This window comes from Haplochromis burtoni, unplaced genomic scaffold (genome assembly GCF_018398535.1).
Source record: "Haplochromis burtoni strain Fernald_Lab_line unplaced genomic scaffold, NCSU_Asbu1 Contig_451, whole genome shotgun sequence".
In the NCBI taxonomy this organism is placed as follows: domain Eukaryota; kingdom Metazoa; phylum Chordata; class Actinopteri; order Cichliformes; family Cichlidae; genus Haplochromis; species Haplochromis burtoni.
Genome location: NW_024582812.1, coordinates 133,616 through 153,518, shown reverse-complemented (window position 1 = coordinate 153,518; position 19,903 = coordinate 133,616). Strand labels below are relative to the sequence as shown.

Here is a 19,903-nt window from a genome sequence, read left to right as displayed (position 1 = left end):
CTAAATGAGGCATGTTATTATCACCAACAACAGCAATAATAATAACAATAATCACCATCATAATCATATTGAGTATGTTAGTTTGTCTGATTCAGCCTCTGTAAATGGGGGACTGTGTAACCCATCTGTTTGTTTTTTATATCCTCTCACTAATATTTTGGATTATTTCTAGCTTGTCAAAATCAAATCATCAATCACTTTTTATTTAAACCCAGGTGTCATCCACATACCCTAAACAAAGACTTGCTGGTGTTCCAGGGTAGGATAACAGAGGACTCTTCTCTGCTTCTTCCATGTGCAAGTTGTACACACTGGGTCAACTGGGGAACCCATGGTGCACCCATGTTTCTGCCTGTAGTGCTAACCATGGTATGTGAAATAGGTGGAATGAAGACACAGATCCAAGAGCAAACACACTTGGTCAGTGCTGAGAGTGGTCCTGTTGCTGAGGTGGGGATCATCCTGTCATCTCTTACGCACTACCTCCACTCCTTCAGTGACTGGAACACAAGTGAAGAGAGATGTAACATCATACAAGCCCATGAGAGTACATCTTTCACCATCTTACAATGCTGTCATTGCAGCCATTCCCCAACTCTCATTGATCAATTGCCAGTGATCAATGGTCTTTAATCAGTGGTTGTTGACGAATGGTCGTGACAATTTGCATATTAATGATCAAGAAACTGACCTCACAGCCCATTGTTCATCAGCGGTGCTAGATTCAGTCATTATGGAAATGTATAAGGTTGAGGAAACCTGCAGTGAGCTGAGACTGAAGAAGTCACTTGGATGAGTGACGAAACATTTCTCCCACTGAAAGCGCTACGTCCAGATGAACAGAATCAACTTTTGGGGATTTACTTACCTGGATGATTGAGTATGCACCAAGATATGATCTCAAATGGGTGTAAAAAAACATCCCCTGTCATCTTAGATGGGTTTTAATAAGTTCTTGCATCTAATGCCTAAACTAAAAAAAAACACCTTTTTAATCTCTGCTCAGGGATCATTGTCAAATTACTCGTAGAATGTCCACCAAATGTATATTTTATGAATACGTTGGAGAAAGGCATTTGTGGTTTTCAAGTCATACTTTAAATGCTAAAGACATAAAACCTTGTGGGTGAATCCCAAATATTGTGAGTCCACTGTATTCATGCTTACAAAAGGAGGTTTTCTTATCGGCCTAACTGCAAAGACACTTGTCGGCACATCTTTGCAAGTAAGTGGATAAGGAAAGCATAAATGTGTGAAACCCAGCTGTTTGTGTAGTTGTATTGTGTTTTATTTTGTAATGTTGTTTAGTGGTATCGTGACATTGTTCTCAATCCAGAGAATAAATGGTCCCAGAACTGATGGGGAAAAAATGTAAAAAAAAAACCAAAACAAAAAACAGGTAGGTAAATTATTCTCCTATTGCTTAAAAGAAGGATAAGTGTATTCAGGTTAATCAATAACTAAATGATTAAGTCTTTGATTTATTTAGCATGCAGATTCAGCTATCATAAACCCACAGAATTTATTAAAATTGCACAAAAAATGTATTATCTATGTTGAATCGAAACGAATGGAAAAAAAAGCATATCCGCAACTTTGCTTGTGTCTGTTTTTCAGTGATAAGGCATGAAATAAAAATTAGTGGGCAAGTAAAAAATGTAATATTGTGTTGAATTCCGTCTGGAAGACTGTCATTGTCATTCTACTTTCTGAGAATTTCTTTGTGAAAAGTTTCTGATCCAAGAAATAGTCAATACACTTTCTGTCTACATCACACAGAAGACTTTGTGTTAAATCCTGAGAAATGTCTCTCTATCAGTATGTAAAGAATATGCAGCACTGGTAGGTGTGTCTCAGCACAACCTTGAGATATAAAAGAAGGAAACTGCTTAAACACTTGCGACATGTGCACAATACTCTTCTGTTAGGAAATATCATTAGTAGCATCTACATTCAGTTATGAAACTTATATGACTTCCCAAGTTGGAATCAACTGACTTGGACTTTTGCCATTCTGAGGCTTCATTGCAGCCTTTTGGAGGGCTGGTTTCACTCTCCTTGGTCAAGCCATGGCCCTTCCCAGTCTGCCCATGTAGGATGTAGGACAAATGAAGGGGAATTAATGGTTTAACCACAATTGCAGTACTCTGGAATTTTTGGAAATTAGTATAGCAGTGTATTGTGGTGCATTTGCAAGTGAACAATAATTTTTCTCGCAGCTGCATTCAGTCCCTGTATTTGTTTGTGCTTGTATGCGGTTGAATGCACGCGGCATAGACACACAATAATGCATTGTATGTAAATTCAAGTAACCCTGCATAGTGTGGGCACATACAAATGACAGACACAATATCTAGGACAGCTACACTGGAATTCAGAACACAGACTCAAATGAACTACGACCTCAAATATTATCATAAAGTGTAGATATTGCAAAATTGATCGAGTATTTCTCAGTCAGCCTCTGTGAGGCAGAGGGGTTCAACCTGAGGTTCATGCAGAACATCGCAGTTTTTCTCACAATGATCAAGTTAAATGCAAAGCGGTTGGGTTGCATTGTATACAGATGTTCTCGATATTACGTGTACTCTCTGCAGGTGTAAACACAATTACAAACACACTCGCTCCCCCTACCTGTCCCTCCAAATATAGCACAAATCAATTAGAATCCACTTGAGAAATTAATTACCTTCTGTTTGCTTCCCTCCACTAAGCTTTTCATCAAGCATCACTGGGAGAGAGCAGGAGGTGAACCGGATCATATGATGACAGCATAGCAACATAGACATTATGGTCTGCCAGAACTGTGCTTTGTTTTGGATTGCCATTTTGACTTCACACAGGGACGTCTGCGCTCCCCATTGTTTACAACATTCAAAATTGGTGATCTGGCAGCTGTATGATATTCGTGGCACTTTTCATGTATGAAAACCAGGCATTATCTCGGCTTTTGGTTTACACTGCATCTCTCCGCTCCCTCCCTCTACTCTGTAATCACTGGCTTTTCAGTTGAAACAATTATAAACACACATCATTGAGCGTCATTGCATAATGTCGTTGGACATCGCGTCACAAGAAGAGACCATAACCCAACCCTTAATCTCTAAGCGTGTTGAAATCTTATGATTTCTTATGTTCCTCTGTGCCTGCGAGTAAGAACTGCGGCACTCATCTTCTGTTTTGGTGGCTCAGTGACTAATGCCTCGGCCTTATCTTTTCCTCTTTCAGTGCTTCGATGTGTCATACAATGTTCCTACCTTCTTAAAAGATCACATTATATCTGGAATGTAGTTTGATTTTTACCTCCACCTACATAAATGACTATACTTGTTGCTTTATGATGGTGGTATGTCCAATTATGGATTAATAAGAATAATGTAACATCAGAGGCTTTGATTAAATTACACTCAGTCCCCTGTCAGCGACTTTGTCACAGGGCTATCTATCCAAAGTCTCCTTTAATCTGATTGCTTCATGTGGATCACAAGTGGATTTTCGTTACTCTCTCAGCCCCCACTTTTCATGTTTTATTAATGTCATATGCTGTCGAGTTGGGTTCTCCTAACTGACTTACCAAGTCATCCTTTTCCTTGTCACAAATCAAATTAGCCCAGGCTGTGATTAATCATCAGGCAGAGCACCCAGTGAAAGGGGGCTGACACCTTATTAATTTCCTTAATTACATCTTGTATTAGGTTTCAGAATCGTCCCGTCTAATTATGCCGCCTTTGACTCCCAAGTCTTTCAACCTGGCTACACAAATAATTTGTGCAACCAGGGGTATTTAAATGGATTTCATTTAATGTAGGCACATGTGATTAATGTAATAAAGATGGGGACAGGAGCGAGTTGTTGAGGTGGAAGATGGTGGAAAATTTGGAAAGGTAGGTTACACGTAAAATGGGCGTTATATCATCTTGTGAAGTTTGAGTTATATTTCCAGTAATCAGTCTTCACTGTAACACTGATTTCATTGCTTTATTAAAGTGAATAAATCGCTGTAATATCGCTGGAAGGTTGTTGTTAAGATAGATTTGAATGTATATAAAAGAAACTATTATGATCTGTTTAAGCTCACATGTTATGTTACATGTTATTGGCTCCACAAGTGACAAAACACGTTTTTAAAAGCTATAATTTCCTTCAGATGTAATCTGGAAAATACTGGTATATTGCTATTTAGGATGCAGTAAAACAAATATCTGTCTGATGCAGCAGAGAGCTGTGCTTTCGGGTAGCGGAAAATTATGAATCAGCTAAATGATCAACGCATTTTATATGAGCTCATGGATAGGCTTGCAGAGCTTTGCTGCCACTGTCATTATTTGTGTTTAGAAGGCAATTCTGGAGGTGCTGAAATGAAAAAAAGAGATTATGTGCCTGAGTGCACGCACTCTGCCTATGAATCATAGGAGAAGGACTGTGCTGTTTAATCGATGACACATTCCAGGCATTCATTTACTAAGTTGTTCATATGGGGAACGACTTTAAGTAGTTTTGCTCTGAGCACTTCAGGAAAATGCACTGCCAGTGTTACACGAAATGAGAGCAGTGGCAGGGGACAATCCTGTAACAGCCTACAGCAGACTGCACCGGGAGATCACAGCTTCTCTCTAGCTGAACCTTATGCACTAATGGTTCGCCGCACTCAAAAAACCCAGCTTTATTTAAAACACACATAACGGCTGATGTCATTTTTATTTTATTTTGGCTTTAAGAAAATATAAAAACTGCACAGTAGATTAGACAAGGCAGTTTCACAGCACTGGTCGAGTGTGCACTGAATGTCTCTTGATTAGGATATACGATGAACACCCCCCCAAAAAACCCCTTCCTTCATATTTCAGCAGCTCTATTGACTTTGTCAGTTTGCATTATGAAAGCATTGTGTCACCTACAGGTATTATGTATACACAGGCCTATTTGTCTTCTATCTACTGTCTGCCAGGGAAGACAGACCGAGAGTTAACTTTGCGACAGCTCCCAGAAAAGCTAATACAGAATAAAGATATGAAGAAGCTGTTGTAGGGATGGTGTGGTGTATAATATCAGCTGACATGTAACTAACTGTGAATGTGAAAGTGGTTGCAGCTCACTTAGATTATGAAACTATATGAGATAAAAACAAGATGTCTTAGTAGACGGCACAGAGCCAGAGGGCCACGAGCAGTTTCTAGCTAATAGATCCACGAGGGACAAGAAGCGAACAGGGCACTCGTTGGATGTTATGCATTGTGGCCACGTTAAGTTTGTCTGATTTTCTGTAGCTGTCGTGGTTGTGGTCAGTGGATTGCATTTATATAGCATATTTCTGGTGTTTTTCTTACTGCTCAAAGTACTTTAGGCTGCAAGCCCCAATCACATAGCACTATAAATCTTTAACCACTTTGTATATCTCACATTTACACCTACAGGCAATTTAGAATCACCAATTAACGCAATGCTCTTCCGACTGTAGGAGAACACTGGATCACCCAAAGGAAACCCACACAAGTACAGGGAAAGCATGCAAACTCCACACAGAATTGCCCCAAGAAGGTTCAAATCAAGAAGCGACAGTGCTAACTACTACACCACCCTGCTGTAAAATACCATAAAGGCAAGCCATATAGAGACGTAGATCTTCCAAAATGCTATGCTATTTCATATGAAACATACAAATATGAGAGTCTATTGCCTAATTTATAGGCTAATTCCAATAACTTCCTTTTAAACCTGTAAATATGTAGTTGGAAGCATTGGGTCACACACTGAGATGTTAAAGCTCAGTTGTATCACAACCATGTTTGTGTACAGCCAACACGTTTGACCATCTATATCCAGTCACTGATGCAGTCTGACCAATAACAAGTATTGTGCCGATGGCACAAGCAGCAGTGTCTCACTTCCAGTGTGGATCAATGGCCGCCGCCTTGAGGTGCAGACACCATTCTATTTGGGATGATAGCTTGGGGGGAAAAAATCAAGGTGGGAAAGGTAACACAAAATAGAAAATACCCTGGCTAGTCATACCCAGGCACTGTCGTGGGAATAACATCTAAATTGATTTCTGCATCATGCTCATCTTAAAATTCCAATCTAGCAGCGATGTTTGCAATACTGGCTGCTTAGGTAAAGGCATGTGTTCAGCCCCTTTGTGTACTTGTGTGTGTATATGTCAGTTGCCAGGTTAAGGCGATTTTCTGAAGAATGTATGCCACTATAAGGTATGCTTTTATGGCCCAGATAGCACATCATTCACATTCAATTATTAAACAAGATTTCCACACTGGACTACTGGTTGCAATCGTTTTTTAAAGGTATGCCTGTTTGTGTTCTCGGCACTGTATTCAGTCTGAGTTTAGCACCGACGTACTTCATCTGCCGAGGGGAAATGATCGTGTTGAATCTGAATGAGGCATCGTTGGCCCTCCGGGGTGGCTCCGTCTCCTTGTGGCCTAAAGACTGTGTCCTTCACAATCCCTGCTTGCCCTTGTGCCTCTAATTTGCATACCAGAGAAAGAGGCAGCTCATTGGCTGAGAGTGGAATTGGGGAAAGTGGTTCCATCCTGCAGCCATCAGAAAATCACCTTTACCATTAACCCAGACTAAAGACTCTGCTGAGACTGTGCTATATAACCGCTCAGCTTGTACCTGACACAGGAGAGAATAGCAACAATTCACTTTCTGTCTAGTCAGTCCATGGATTTTTATGTGTTATTGTGGATTTTACATACTTGGTGTTCTGCGTCATGCTGTAATCACAAGGATTCACTTTCAAATTCAGAAAAGAGGAACTTTTTGTGAGACGGCCTTGAGGCATGATATAATGTGGAAGAGACAGATCAGAGAATGAATATGAATTGTAGCAATTTATTTGTGAAAATGTTTTAAATTTATTAGATTATGGCTTAATCGAATTTTAGGATTTCTATTATTCGTGAAAGCCTGTGTGAGGACAGAGCAAGGACTAAACATGTATTTGGCATTTGGCCTTGGTGTATTACTAGCCTAACGCTAGTCTACAACAGTAGAACTGTTAGTAATTTCCAGTTTAAGATTCAGTTTGATCATCCAACGGTACTATTTGTTCAAATTGAACCCACATTTACAGGATAAACCCAATTGATTAGGAAACTCAGGTAACTTAATGGAGAACGAGAAAAACGTAAATTGCATGAACTCGATGACATGGCAAAACTTTTCAGGCAGTGTGTGGGCAAGACAAATGCTCTAGTTTGCCTTTCCATCATCCAAACTTTAGATAAGTTCACTGCAGATATTGTGTGTGTGGGCAGGTTTGGACTGACGGCACAGTGCTTTGTCTCTGGCAGGCAGCCTGGGGGCCAGGCCAGTTGTGAACTGTCTATACAATTGTGGACAAACAACATGAAATTGTATCTGACCTCTCCTTAAAAATGCCAAGGTACAATCTTCTCTGCAATCAAAGCAGCATCTGTCTGTCTATCTAGCAGATAGACAGACAGATAGATAGATCTCTGATATGTATGTCTTTATTTCTTTACTGTATGATGTAATTGAAGCCAACACCAGAAAATAGCTGTGTCGTGTTTACTGGTCTGAATTATAGTACTCTGTGGTGCACTGGACATTTTATGAAAAAAATAATGCAATAAAAAAACCCCCCACAAATTCAACACAAACAAACAGCCTTTTCAACCTGTGAGATGTGCTGTGTGTCCTCATCCTGCATTGTGTCCTGCATGAAAACATTATTTTGCATTTTATAATCATTAAATTTTGAATACTGTGAGATGTGCAAGCTAAACTCATGTGACGTATTCATGTACTCTGCGGCTCGGAACAAGAAGTTAACTCCTCACTCCTTCCAGTTCGGCTCTTGGTCATTTATTCAGAAGTGGCAAACAATTGAGAAACTGTGTGTTTACAGCTGTCCCGCTGTGTGGATTCAGCACTATGAAAAATGCTCTCTGTTTAATGGGAAAGTGTGAACTGTGAAATCTCCCAGGGAGGCTGCTCTGTGACGACATCGGCGCCCCTTGTGGGACATGAAATGTCATCCTCAACGCTCGGCCATTCAGCATGTGCAGCATGATGGATTTTAGTTTGCTGCGTTTTGGGTTGAAATGGGAGAGGAAATAAGGTGAAGAAGTGTAAAGGAGCACGGAAATAAATTATCATTATGGCAGCCGCTGACAATCATAGACAGGCTAGTCATTTGGCTGACAAGGGTATTGGTGGTTGGTGGGTACGGTTAAGTGTCATGGGACTAGGACAGTGATGTATTGCATACCCATCAGAGTATGTGCTCATTTGTTACAAACAATGGTGTACAGCAGGGGATTGGTGTGTTTCACTTGAAAGTATGCGGTTCACCGTTTTGACTCAGTTTCAGCTTTTGTGTGTGTGTGTGTATCAACTTTGTGTTTTGTCACCACTACAAGTTCTTTTTAAAAAAAGGTGTGATGAACATGTTAGCTGTGACAGTGCTGCCACTGCTCCCATTTGTTGAGTTCAATAATTAAAAGGATTAATTCTACTCTGTCTGATACTGTGCTATTACATTTCATAGAAAATGGGCCACTGGTAATAATGCCCAAAGTTGCAGAAAATAGCTATCATTGAGGGGAAGTTTTAGTGTCATTAATGATTTTCGAACACTCTTAGTTGTCCAGCTCTAGTGAATGATCATTATAAAGCTGATATTCACCGTGACTCATGGCCATAATGACTGTAATTATAGGCCACAAAGCCCCCACAGGTAAGGAGTGTGCCCTTTCCACAAATTATAGGTTGCTATCCAAAATGATTAAAGAATATGAATGTGATAAAGTGCGAAGACAGAAGTGCCGTCAAAGAGGAGTGAGGCTCTTTATGAAAGCTCCTAAAAGCAGCCAAGCATTTACCTTCTATGCAGGGCAAAAGTTTAGGTTTTACTTGAGATACCCTTGGAAGTTACAAGTGCAAGTTTTATAAACAACACTGGCCGACATCCTGCGCGCACATCTCGGCTGCATGAAAAGGGTTGTCCTTGCTGTCAGGCGTTGATTAGCCATCCAGCGTGATGTGGTCATGGCTGTCTCCCTGTCTCAGTGGGAGGTCGGCAGGACTTGATGGATGTCTCTCTTTTGAGATTGTACAGTCCTGTGGCGTGGGAGGAGGACCTGGCCCCGCTTATTTATTCATGCTGGGCTCCTTTCTGCTTTGTCTAAAATGGTGCAGGACCTCCCTCCACAGCACGACTCTATCATTTCTGGATAGAGCTAAGCAGTGCATAAAAGAGAATGAGAAAAGGCAAAAGGAAAAGCACCTCTTCCATTTCTGATCCCCAAGCACCTTTTAAGCAAAAAAAAATCCACTTAGAACTGCATAAGTAGGAAGGGAGAAATCGCTTGATTTCCTACACGAGCACCGAATTTGAGGATAATCTTCACAGTACGTCGTCGCAGGATGTATTTCTCCCAGACTCTGGGTCTAAAATACACACACACAGGGATGTGCGTGTAAAAAAAGACAAACGTTTATGGCAACAAAAAAGCACCCGCAGACAGGTCGTGCATATGCACAAACTCCTCTACTGTTTCATTTTCTTTAGTACAAGCTAAATAAGACTTAAGGACGGCCAATCCCAATAAATAGGAGAAAACAAAGACGGAAATGACCCATTCAGGAGGAGAAAGCAGTCTCTCTCTCTCTCCTTTACTATATTCCCTCATGATTCTGGCAAGACCACTGGGAGATTGATGTCTCTGTCTTTTTCATACCTTCTGTGACTGCTCAGCGAGGCACCGGGCTCCACGAAACTAGCCAAATTCCTAAATGATGAATGTACACTAGTGCATCCACTGGGACAAGAAACGAATCTAATATCTGCCGAGAGAGGAGGTTGATATTGAAAATCATCTGGAATTTTGCCTGGCCTGATATTGGAAATCCTTATTCTAATTGCATGAATGAATTGAATGCTCTGTTTTGATAAATCCACTCTGCCAGCAAGGGAATTGTATAAATGAAGCATCACAGATCCGTTTGTGTTTACCGCATGTGTGTGTGTGTTTGTGAGTGTGTCTGTGCCCGTAAGTCATTTTCATACGCGTCCTGTGCCGTTCTTGATTGCTTGTTTACTCAAGCAAAAACTCTGTTCACAACGTTAACATATAAAATAAATGAAACTCTGACGAGATCTTCCACCCACATATTACAACATATCAAATAGTCGTAAGAGGAACATTTTTCAAAATATCAGTCACCTTATGGAGAAATGGGAGGCAGCATATCAGTATAGAAAACCATTTTTATTTCTCATAAGGCTGTCCTGTAATGTACTTATAGCTACTGGGGGATAACTATGTTTCTCCTTTGTGACTAATACTTTCTCACTGTCACTTTGAATAAATCATCTCTCTGGTGTGTGTAAGAGGAACATCTACATTACAGACACTCTCACCCGTGACCACTCTCCGCTGCAGAAACGTAATTGTCCTATTATGGTCAGAGTTTCTCTGATGTGTCTGAGGGGAAAGGTCACGGGTGGGTGTTGCTGCTTTCTTTAGTGAGGCAGTTCTATACAGTGTTTTCCTCAGCTTTACTGAAACAACAAGCGCTTTCTGGAGTAACCAAACAACATTGCTGAATGACAAAAGTGAGCAGAACTTATTTTTATGATTCCGTTGTGGCTTTTTCCCCCAATGCGAAGCAGTCCTAGACACACCGCACCGTGACGACAGCCTCTGGCTCACGTTCAAGGGTTATTCAGGATTCCAACACGGGCTTGAAATCTGTAAATATATTTTTCAGCTTCTTGGATCTGTCAGCTTAACATGTAATGTATTTATATATGTGTATATATACACAAATTATCTTACATACAAAGAAAAGAAGTGCTCATGAATTTACACTGGGCATGCCCACCAATAAAAGTCAGAATGTTCGTCGTGGAGGATGAGCGTGAGGCCATGGGGTTGACCCTAAAGCCTCTCTGAGAGTCTTCATTAATCGACCTTTCTAGCGGTAACAGCTGACAGTTTCCTCGGTGCAGCCACAACAAAGCGATCAGCCTCAGGTAGTGAGTCAAATACAAATGCTTTCCACACAGAAATAAAAATTTCCCCCAATGTGCCCTCAGTTCCACAGATTCAGGTTCAGGTCTATGAAAGTTTGCCAACAAGTTCACCCTCAGACGGGCGGGGAGAACGTCTTCAAATTATGTTTTAACAACCTCTAAATAGCCCCTGCTAAGCTGCTTTAGTTCTGAATAGGGAAACAGAGTGAGGGAAGAGTAGGTCAGAAACTGGCCACAGCTGTGTGGAAGAGGAGAGTCACCAACATGGAGCTCATTGATCAAACACGGGATTAGTCTGGTTTCAAATCCTTGGCACCACGCGAGCAAAGCTGTTTTATCTGGGTGGATATCCTTTCTATGGTCCCAGGTAATCCAGTCAGTAGCCGTGGATGTAATAGTTTTAGTCCATTCGATGAGAAGAGAAAGGGTACATGAGGGGAAGGAGCCTGGCGCTGAGCCCTGCAATGGGAGCTCTCTGTTAGGTCCTGGGATGAATCTGCAACACAGAGGAAGAAGAGGAGAGGAGAGAAAACACACATATGCTTAGATCGAACAAAGGCATACAAGTGTGTGAGGATTAGACCCCGAGGAATTGCTTCGTTCGCACGTTTAAAACCCCCCCCCCAAAAAACGAGGGGAGTCTTTTGAGCTGTGGAGGCTTTGTACAGCCCCGTCTCACCTCCTGATTTATGCTGTGACAGAAAACGGAAAAACAGACAGCTTATATGCTTGGAAACCACACTGAAGATGGAGGGTTATTTGGCATTTTTATGTGTACCAGGATAAATCAGCAAAATTCTTTGCATAGGAAATCCTGGTGTGTTTCCATGCTGTGCATGTCTGCTTCATGGTATAATTTTTAGCATATTTTTGCCTTTAACATTGAGCAGTTTTGCAGGCCCCCTCACAGCCTGCTGCAGCACCTTCATTTGAACCTTAATAGTCAGCCAGCCAATTTCAAACGACCTGATAAAATAACGTTGGCTTTTCTAAATGGGATTGGGGGCCCCTGCTGTGGAGTCTGAGCTGTCTCACCATGACTCTGGTTCAGGGACTCTTATTCAGCCCCAGTTGCAGATCTGGACACTTTTCAATGCTCCGTTGTACAGCCTTGAGACTGCTATTGAAAGTCCTGCTTTTCAGCATCCTGCTCATCCTGAAGCTCAATAAAAACGGTGCGCACGATGTCTGCAACAGTTACAGTTGTCGACTTCCTTAATCTCTTTTTATTGTCGCAACAAAAGCATGAAAGAGTTTCATCACATTTCTGACTTATGTTACTGCTTTAAGAGTTTACATTAAAGAAACATCATGTTTCTCGCGCACGGCGGTGCCAATTAGAAATCCCATAATCCTCTTCAACAAAGAAACACACTCATGGCATTTCCAGCAGTCTTGGCAGGTGGCAACAAGGTGTATGGATTTAATTATGGAGGGTGCTGTGTTGGACTCTGTAATCTCTAACTCACAGTCAGAGCTCCAGTAACTTGTACATGCCAGTAAGCAAGCCATGTGACTTTATTAGCTCTCCTTCCTCAGTAACAGTAATGTGCACCTATATTCACTCATTCCATTTATGAGGAGGTCTTATGATTAATATCTGAAACCATACGAAAACATGTGCATCTGAAAATATAATGCAGTGCAGCCATAGCACCGACAGACTTGTTATCGACTTGACAGAATAATTGAATGCAGCGGCAAAGTAAGAATTTTAGCAGGCCATTTATTTCATCTTTGAGCCGTAATTCAATTTTGTTGCAAAACACCGATTTGACACCAGTTGTAAATGAACATCAGCTCATTTATGCAATTTTCAAGAGCCAAGAATCATCCATTATTCTGCCTTTCTTCCCAGCAGAGTGGTGGATTTTGTCTTCAGGACATTTAGTATTTAAAAAATATATATTTAAAGATTTTTTTCTGGTTTCTCTGCAACATTTCTGGCAGATACCTTAGTCTGGGGCAGATATAGACAGTTTTTTGTTGACAGTATTTCAAGAAAATCTGTAACGTGTCTTCTATTTAAAGCAAATACCAGATATTAATGCATTATCTGTATAAACTAACAGTAGAAGGAAAATATATTTAAAATGTCAGCTGAACACAGAATTGTTCATTCCAAATAATGTTCATTTTAGCATCTATTTTATCCAGTAGCATTTTAATATTTTGTTTACTTCTTTTATAACTTATATGCTGTCAGTTGCACAATTGTAAACATTTCATGTAAAGAGAATTTTATAGATTTTACTTAAAGATGCAAATACAACTTCTGGAAAAAAGTAGAGTGTGAGTGGTAACAATCACACTGACTTATTTGTGTTTTAGGGATTTTTTTTTTTTAATGCAGTCGTTAAATCGTCTGACAGGAACAGCAGGATTGATGTAGTCACCTTTTTAACTCTTTTGAATGATTCACCGCAGCTGTTATTATGTATGCTTTAAATAGCTACTCGGATTTAATATTTCCTCCTCCGGGTCTCTTTCTCTGTATAGATTCTCAATTTTTCCCAATGATTTTAAACACTTCCCCCCCCCCCTCTGGGCTCATCTGTCCAGCATTTGCATATGTATGATCTACTGTCTGGTGACATATCAAAATTACCTCTGCCAGAACAAAAGCAGTAACAGGTTACACCACTGAGGATCACTTTCGGTCTGAAATGCAATCCACCAGAGGTTTGTTAGCGGGAAGGGTTGTATGCAAATGTCGTCATTTCAACCCACATATGCATGTAAGAGCAACTAAAAGTGTCCTCTGTTCTTTTTTGTCCCCTTCAAGCAAACAGTGCAGCGAGCACAAGTGGAACGCTCAAGGATTTCCTGCCTGTTCCCATCTTTGCTGGCAACTTAGGTGTCTGAATTCTAATTTGCTGGGTGCATTAAATTGCAATTTGCTCAGACTTCAGTTAGTAAAAAGACCCAAGGACAATTGCCTTAACAAAAGGATTTAGTGCAAACACAGCCTACCCTTTCCCCTTTCTTGTTTAGTGCTGAACAAATCAATCATGCTTGCTCAGAAACCACTTGAAATAGCACTAAAGAGGACCCTCTGAAAACAGAAGACTCCAGACAAGAAAATACATCAAGATCCATTTAATGTGACATTGACAATGGATAAAGAAAAGCAAATGAACATAAATTAATCAGCAGCACTTGGAATGAACTCCTTCACCATTACTATGTATAAATATGTCATAAGGATGACAATCTGGGCACTTTTGGGAGTCTGAACCGCATCTGTCAGCTTAGAGTCTCATCCTTTAAACAAAGTGGATATCTCAAACAATGCACTGTTTATGATTAGTTTATAATTTTTCTGTTTGTCATCGTGATGACATTATACAAAGCTGAAGGAGAAAGAAGCGTTGTCAGGCTCAGAGATGGAACGAATCATTCCTGGGTGAAGCTGGACTGTATGCGGCACGGCCGTTTGGAGTTCATTTTGATCAACTTCAGAGCTCGATCTCCCGATTTGACAAATTAGATGGTGAAGCATCTGCTGGCAGGTCACTTTTGCTCTCGGGCTATCTCACAGATGGGCTACATCCTGTCACAGTGTGTTATTTTGCTTGAAAAAGTGCCCTCTGCTCCTTTTAATAAGGGACTTGCGGCACACTGAACAGCAAGTAAATCATGTCAGACTAGCTGGAGATGGAACACACTGAAAAGTGTGAAAGATGGTGCTCCACTTAAATGTAACGGTTTGCACTCACTAATCTGAACACTAGTGGAAATATTGTGTCTTTATACAGTTTAAACAACTTCTGTAGATGAATAAGAAACGTTTGCTGCAGTCTGAAATCACTAGAAAAAGTTCAAATTCATGGGATGCGGGATGACGCTCGTATTAGATATGTATCACATTCTCGCTTTGATAGTGACAACATATTGATATTCACTCTAGTACACTAACAATGAGGTTATTAAATGAATGTAATTTTTTTTCTCGCTATCATCAAACGGGGAGAAGAATGAATAAGAGAAAAGATGCTTCGATTACAGCCTCTCTCATTCTGCCTGTCTCTTTTAAGGTGTGTAATTGTTTGGAGGGAGCAGAAATGGATTGATCTATTTAGCCAGTGGAGCGGGTAATGCAGATCTATGGTGGGCGAGTGTTTTGGAAGGTGCTCCCCAGCCTCGCTCTCACTGTGACTTCCACAAACAATAGGGCCTGCCTTGTCTGCTGATACAGAACAGGCAATGAAGGGCTCCCTCTCTGAAAGACATAAAGAAAGAAAAGAAGAAACATGGGTGTCAGGCACTGGCTTTTTGCTTCTTGCTTCTTACTTTGAATGCCAATTTTTTGTGAACGATGATGATGATGAAGCCTGTCTTTGGCTGTACATGTACGCACGCCTGTCTCATTGTGTTTCACTTGCGCGTTTCAGAACCAAATAAAAACTTCTAGGTGGAACAAAATGACTAGGAAAAAGAAAACACGCCGCTGTGTTGTGAGTTTGGTGGCTTGTAAAGGAACAAATACAAATGAGGCAATTTGGCCTGAGAGGCAGGTGAATGAGGAATGTTGATTAAAAAAGAGAGCAGAGTGCAGGATAAAAGCCCTTTCATGTAGCCTGTGGGCTATGCTGTGTGCTGATAGCTGCTTCAACAAGACCCTCTGAGGGGGATCAGGACATCAAGTGGCCTCTGATAAGAAGCCACACAACGAAAAGAGAAGAGATCTGCCCGCCAGCCTCAGTTGTGCACACATGAGTGTACCCGTACAAACACAGACATATCAAACACATCAAACATGTGCGTGCATACACAACTAGGAGCACACACACATGGAGGAGCAAGTAGCATGTCACAGATTAGTGCCTAATGGGATTGGCAGACCGGTGCAAGGCGCTGTAATCAAACCCACACAGTGGCCGATAGCAAAAAACAGGACATGGAACAAAGGAGGCAATGAAAGGAAGAAGGACAGATCCTGCCATTACACACTGATCACAGACAGCAAGGTTCTGCTAAGAGGCGGACCCGACTCTGTGCGTGTGTGTGTGTGTGTTTCTACAGTGCTCTGTGAATGCGCTGCTATAGCATGCTGTATGCATATGTATGTTAAGCCATCTGCGCACTAAACATTTTACTGATACATGAGCCACAGTTTCTGTAAAAAACTTTGCAGCAACTTGCTTATTATTTATGCGTGCTCTGCCTGCGCTTGGTGATAAATATTTACAGTGGGTGGCGGTGCGATCAGTATTTGTGTCACGCCTGCCTAATCATGCACAGCATGTAAACACACACTTGATTATTTCGCACTGAGTATTTGGGTTAATGGGAAGTCATTGAACATGAGTTGGTCCCACTCCTACTGCCCAACACTCAAATGCATACAGTGATGTGAGAGAGACGTGAAAACATAGAAGGAAAAAAAAAGAGAACAGCTTAAAAAAAGACTAACCTTTACAGAAGCAAGAATGCAGCTCAATTTCTGTTGATGCATCCTCTGCATTTTGCTTCCGGAAGCTAAAAAGGGGAGTATGGCTGGGTGTTCTGCAAAGAGAGGGTCAAGAAAAGAAGGACACGTGTGTATTCGGTAGAAAAGCACCTTCAGGCCTGACCTTTTTACGCTCTTCTCTTAAGATTTTGACATTAGACCAAAACCATGTGACAGTATAGCTTTTCCTTCTTTTGTGCGCAGAAATTAACAAACTCGATTTCTGCATCTCAAGAGAGTAAATAAATAAAATAGGATTCACTGCCTCTACTTTACTGTGCCAAAATCTTGAGCCACCCTGCATTGCTTTATATTTTGTTAGGAAAATAGCTAATAGGTGCAATGATTTATTGAAATCTGCAAACATACATTTAGGACAAAAAAAATGCATTTTTTTTCTATGCAAGTATCCTTTTACTGCTCTGGCAATGTGACTGGGATCATTGTCATGCTCGAAAGTGAAGCTGTAATCAATCAGATGCTTTTCCAGGTATTATTCCAACATAGATCAAAATCTGATGGTAATTTCACTTTTAATAATTCCAACAATCTCCAACACCACTAAACCATGACAGAGCCTCCACCGTGTTTTACAGATGGCTGTGGACCCTCACTGTTGTGCTCATTCCTGATACATACTGATGATAATCTGAACCAAATTTGGATTCAGCACTCCGTAAGACTTTTCAGTTCAGTTCTTGTGCAATTTGGCGTACACCAGCCTCTTCTCCCTGTTTCTCTTCATTAAGATCAGATTATTGACAGCCACACTTCCACTGAGACTGAACATTTCTGATGAAGCTTTAGAGGACAGTAGATCAGCTGAATAGCCAGAGGCATCTCTCAGGTCTTGGCTGGATTTCTTTTCCTATTTCTTAAGGACATTAGATACTGTTCACCTGCTTTTTGGGCCTGTCAGTTCTTTGTTTGTCCTCTACTTGCCTGGTGTCCTAAATTGTTTTAACACAATGCACACCATGTTGACAATAGCACTTTGGGAATGACCTTGTTGGTGCAAAAATATTTTATGCCTGTTAAACCGTGTTATCGTAAGTGTTTTTCATAGTTTTGACTAAAGAATTAGGAAGAAGTCACATGCTTTTGCAAAAGGCTGCTAGTCATAAAGTGTCTAAAGATATGATTTATAATTGGTTCTTTGCTAAGTTGTCTGCAATGTGGCAATATAATAATATAATACAGATGCGGTTCATATAATACTATTTGGCTGATTTATGAGTCAGTGTTAAGCGACTCATCCAAAACACAAAACAGAGAGCGCAGGTATAAGGGCTGGACTGGAGAATTAGTGAAAAAGAAATGTCAGAAAGCCTGCCCAAGACATTTTTAAATACCTGCCTCCTTTGAAGTGAAATACAAAGAAATGACAGGTTGCTCAAGACTTTTGAACAGTACTGTTCATAAGATCATTTTAAATCGACTTTCTTCACATTATGCAGTGGGCTGCATTGATACTTCTAGATGCATTCTAAAGAGTAAACCAAGTACTGCACCTTACCTTGACAAGCTGGCAAGACCCCATTCGATCAACTTCTTTCTGAAAATTTTAAGCCTGCGATGGCTGTGAGGGGCCCCTTTGAAAGCTTTATGTCTATTTGCTGGCACATAAATCTACAGAACAACCTTGGGAAGCCCCATGACGTCTAGCCTTCACTGGCTGTTCCCCGTTTCTCTACTATCACATTAGCCTCTGCTGCTATTCAAAGTCATTGTCACCAAGCACTGGAAGGGAGAAAGGGGGTCAATTAAGTGAATACAAATCAGGTGATCAACTTGTCACAGTGCTGGACTGCTGGCTTCGAGGACTAAACTCTGCATTATTTTTGCATACTGCAATCGAAGTGAGTGCACAAAGCTGAAAAAGCAGTGGAGGAGCAGAGCAGCCATTAACTTTATGTCGTTGACAAGTGTGGCCTGAGGCAGATCCCACCTGTTTGTTTACCACCTGCTTTATATTTATTTTTTTACTACTATGGGCCATTAGATAGGTTGCTTACACTGAACAAAACCAACCTTGTTATAGAGAGGGCACAGCTTTTGGATGAATTTCTTTACAGTGCTATTTCAGCACATTTATATGGGTTTGAAAATCTGCGTTTCAATGTGTGCAGCAGCAGGCAGTTGACAAGTTCAAGAAAAACGATTAAATTTTAAGTTGTCTGGCTATATGCAATGCATTGTGTGGAAACGGTGTAAATGTGCCGTGTCGTATGGTTGGTTAGGTGTGCATTTCTACTCGCAGCACAGAAATGACAAACACATGCGTGTAAAGTATGCGTAGAATAGCTTCTCTATATTATGAGAGTATGTGTGTGCATGCAGATGTAGGCAGCTGAACTTAAGTGTGTGTGATTTCTCACCCTTGTGGTCTTGATTTTGTTCCCAGAGGAGCACATCCATCCAGAGTTGTCAGGCAGAGTCTTACACTCTTCTCCCTCCAGACACGGTTCCATCTCACACCACCATTTCCCAATTACAATGGACGCTGTGAAAGATGAGCACAGACACATAACAAAGCAGCATTAGTTTAGACACATAGTTCCCTGCCCTCCAGCCCTGCATCCACTCATAAACTGGACTTCTCTTCTACTTGAAACATGAAATACAGAAGGAAAAAGAAATAACTAAAATGGGAAAAAGATTTATTTGTGCCTGCATGTGTTTCACTTCAGTACAGCTGTTATTGCTGGTTCCCTCCACTCCTCTGCTCTTTGTTTCACTGTGTGTGTTTCCTCTTCATTGTGTGATCCGTGTGCAAAGTTCCACACACAAAGAACAGAGCGGGACAGACAGTGACTTTAAAGTATAGACAGCCACAGCTGAGGTGGAGAACAGGGAAAAATGCGTGTTTAAATAATAAGTCAAGTGTCAAAATCACAATTGCTGGGATTAAATCTGTAACATATGTACTGTATGTACATATGATTTATCACAAATCCCATTTCACTCCCCTGTGAATGTAATATTATGTTCTCTGTTTGCATTTGTTTCATGTGTCATGTTCAAAGTACGTTACTCATACCTAACTTAGTGGAACCATAGTGGAATTTTCACTAAGAATGAAATGAAGTACTTGAAAAGGCACTGCAGGCTAGTAATGGTAATGACAAGACTTGAAGAAATGGAAGCAGGATGCATTGAAAAGCAACAAATTCAGTTTGTAAAATGTGGGGATAAATCACTGTTTAAAGGACTAATTAAAAAAATTGTGTTATTTTCAAGATTGTGTTTTTCAAATAGGCATGGAAAGCATAAAATGTATAGTAACATACAATTTAAAAACATAAGGATTAGTATTCGAAATGTGGGTGGAATCGCACATGCAGAAAACTCCCACACAAACATATTTGGTGTGCAAATTATCCACACAGGCAGAATTGTGAGCACTTACACAGAAGCAGCCACACATT

The 19,903-nt window shown here is 40.7% G+C and overlaps 1 protein-coding gene across 5 annotated transcripts in view; it reads right to left on the bottom strand.

Annotated features, from left to right (window-relative positions):
- Nucleotides 1–1,615: 1,615 nt before the first annotated feature.
- LOC102297275 (chemokine-like protein TAFA-1) overlaps nucleotides 1,616–19,903 on the bottom strand; it is a 131,710-nt gene continuing 113,422 nt past the window's right edge. Inside the window, exons 4-6 of one of the 5 annotated variants that reach the window (XR_006052897.1) lie at nucleotides 18,854–18,978; nucleotides 16,440–16,531; nucleotides 1,618–11,519 (exon numbers count right to left, since the gene is read on the bottom strand). Coding sequence is in view for 1 of the 5 variants with exons in the window: in XM_014341102.2 (XP_014196588.1) it covers nucleotides 11,502–11,519; nucleotides 18,854–18,978 (143 nt within the window). In the remaining 4 variants the exon portion in view is untranslated. The other 4 variants (XR_006052898.1, XR_006052896.1, XM_014341102.2 and 1 more) reach the window with 4 other exon arrangements.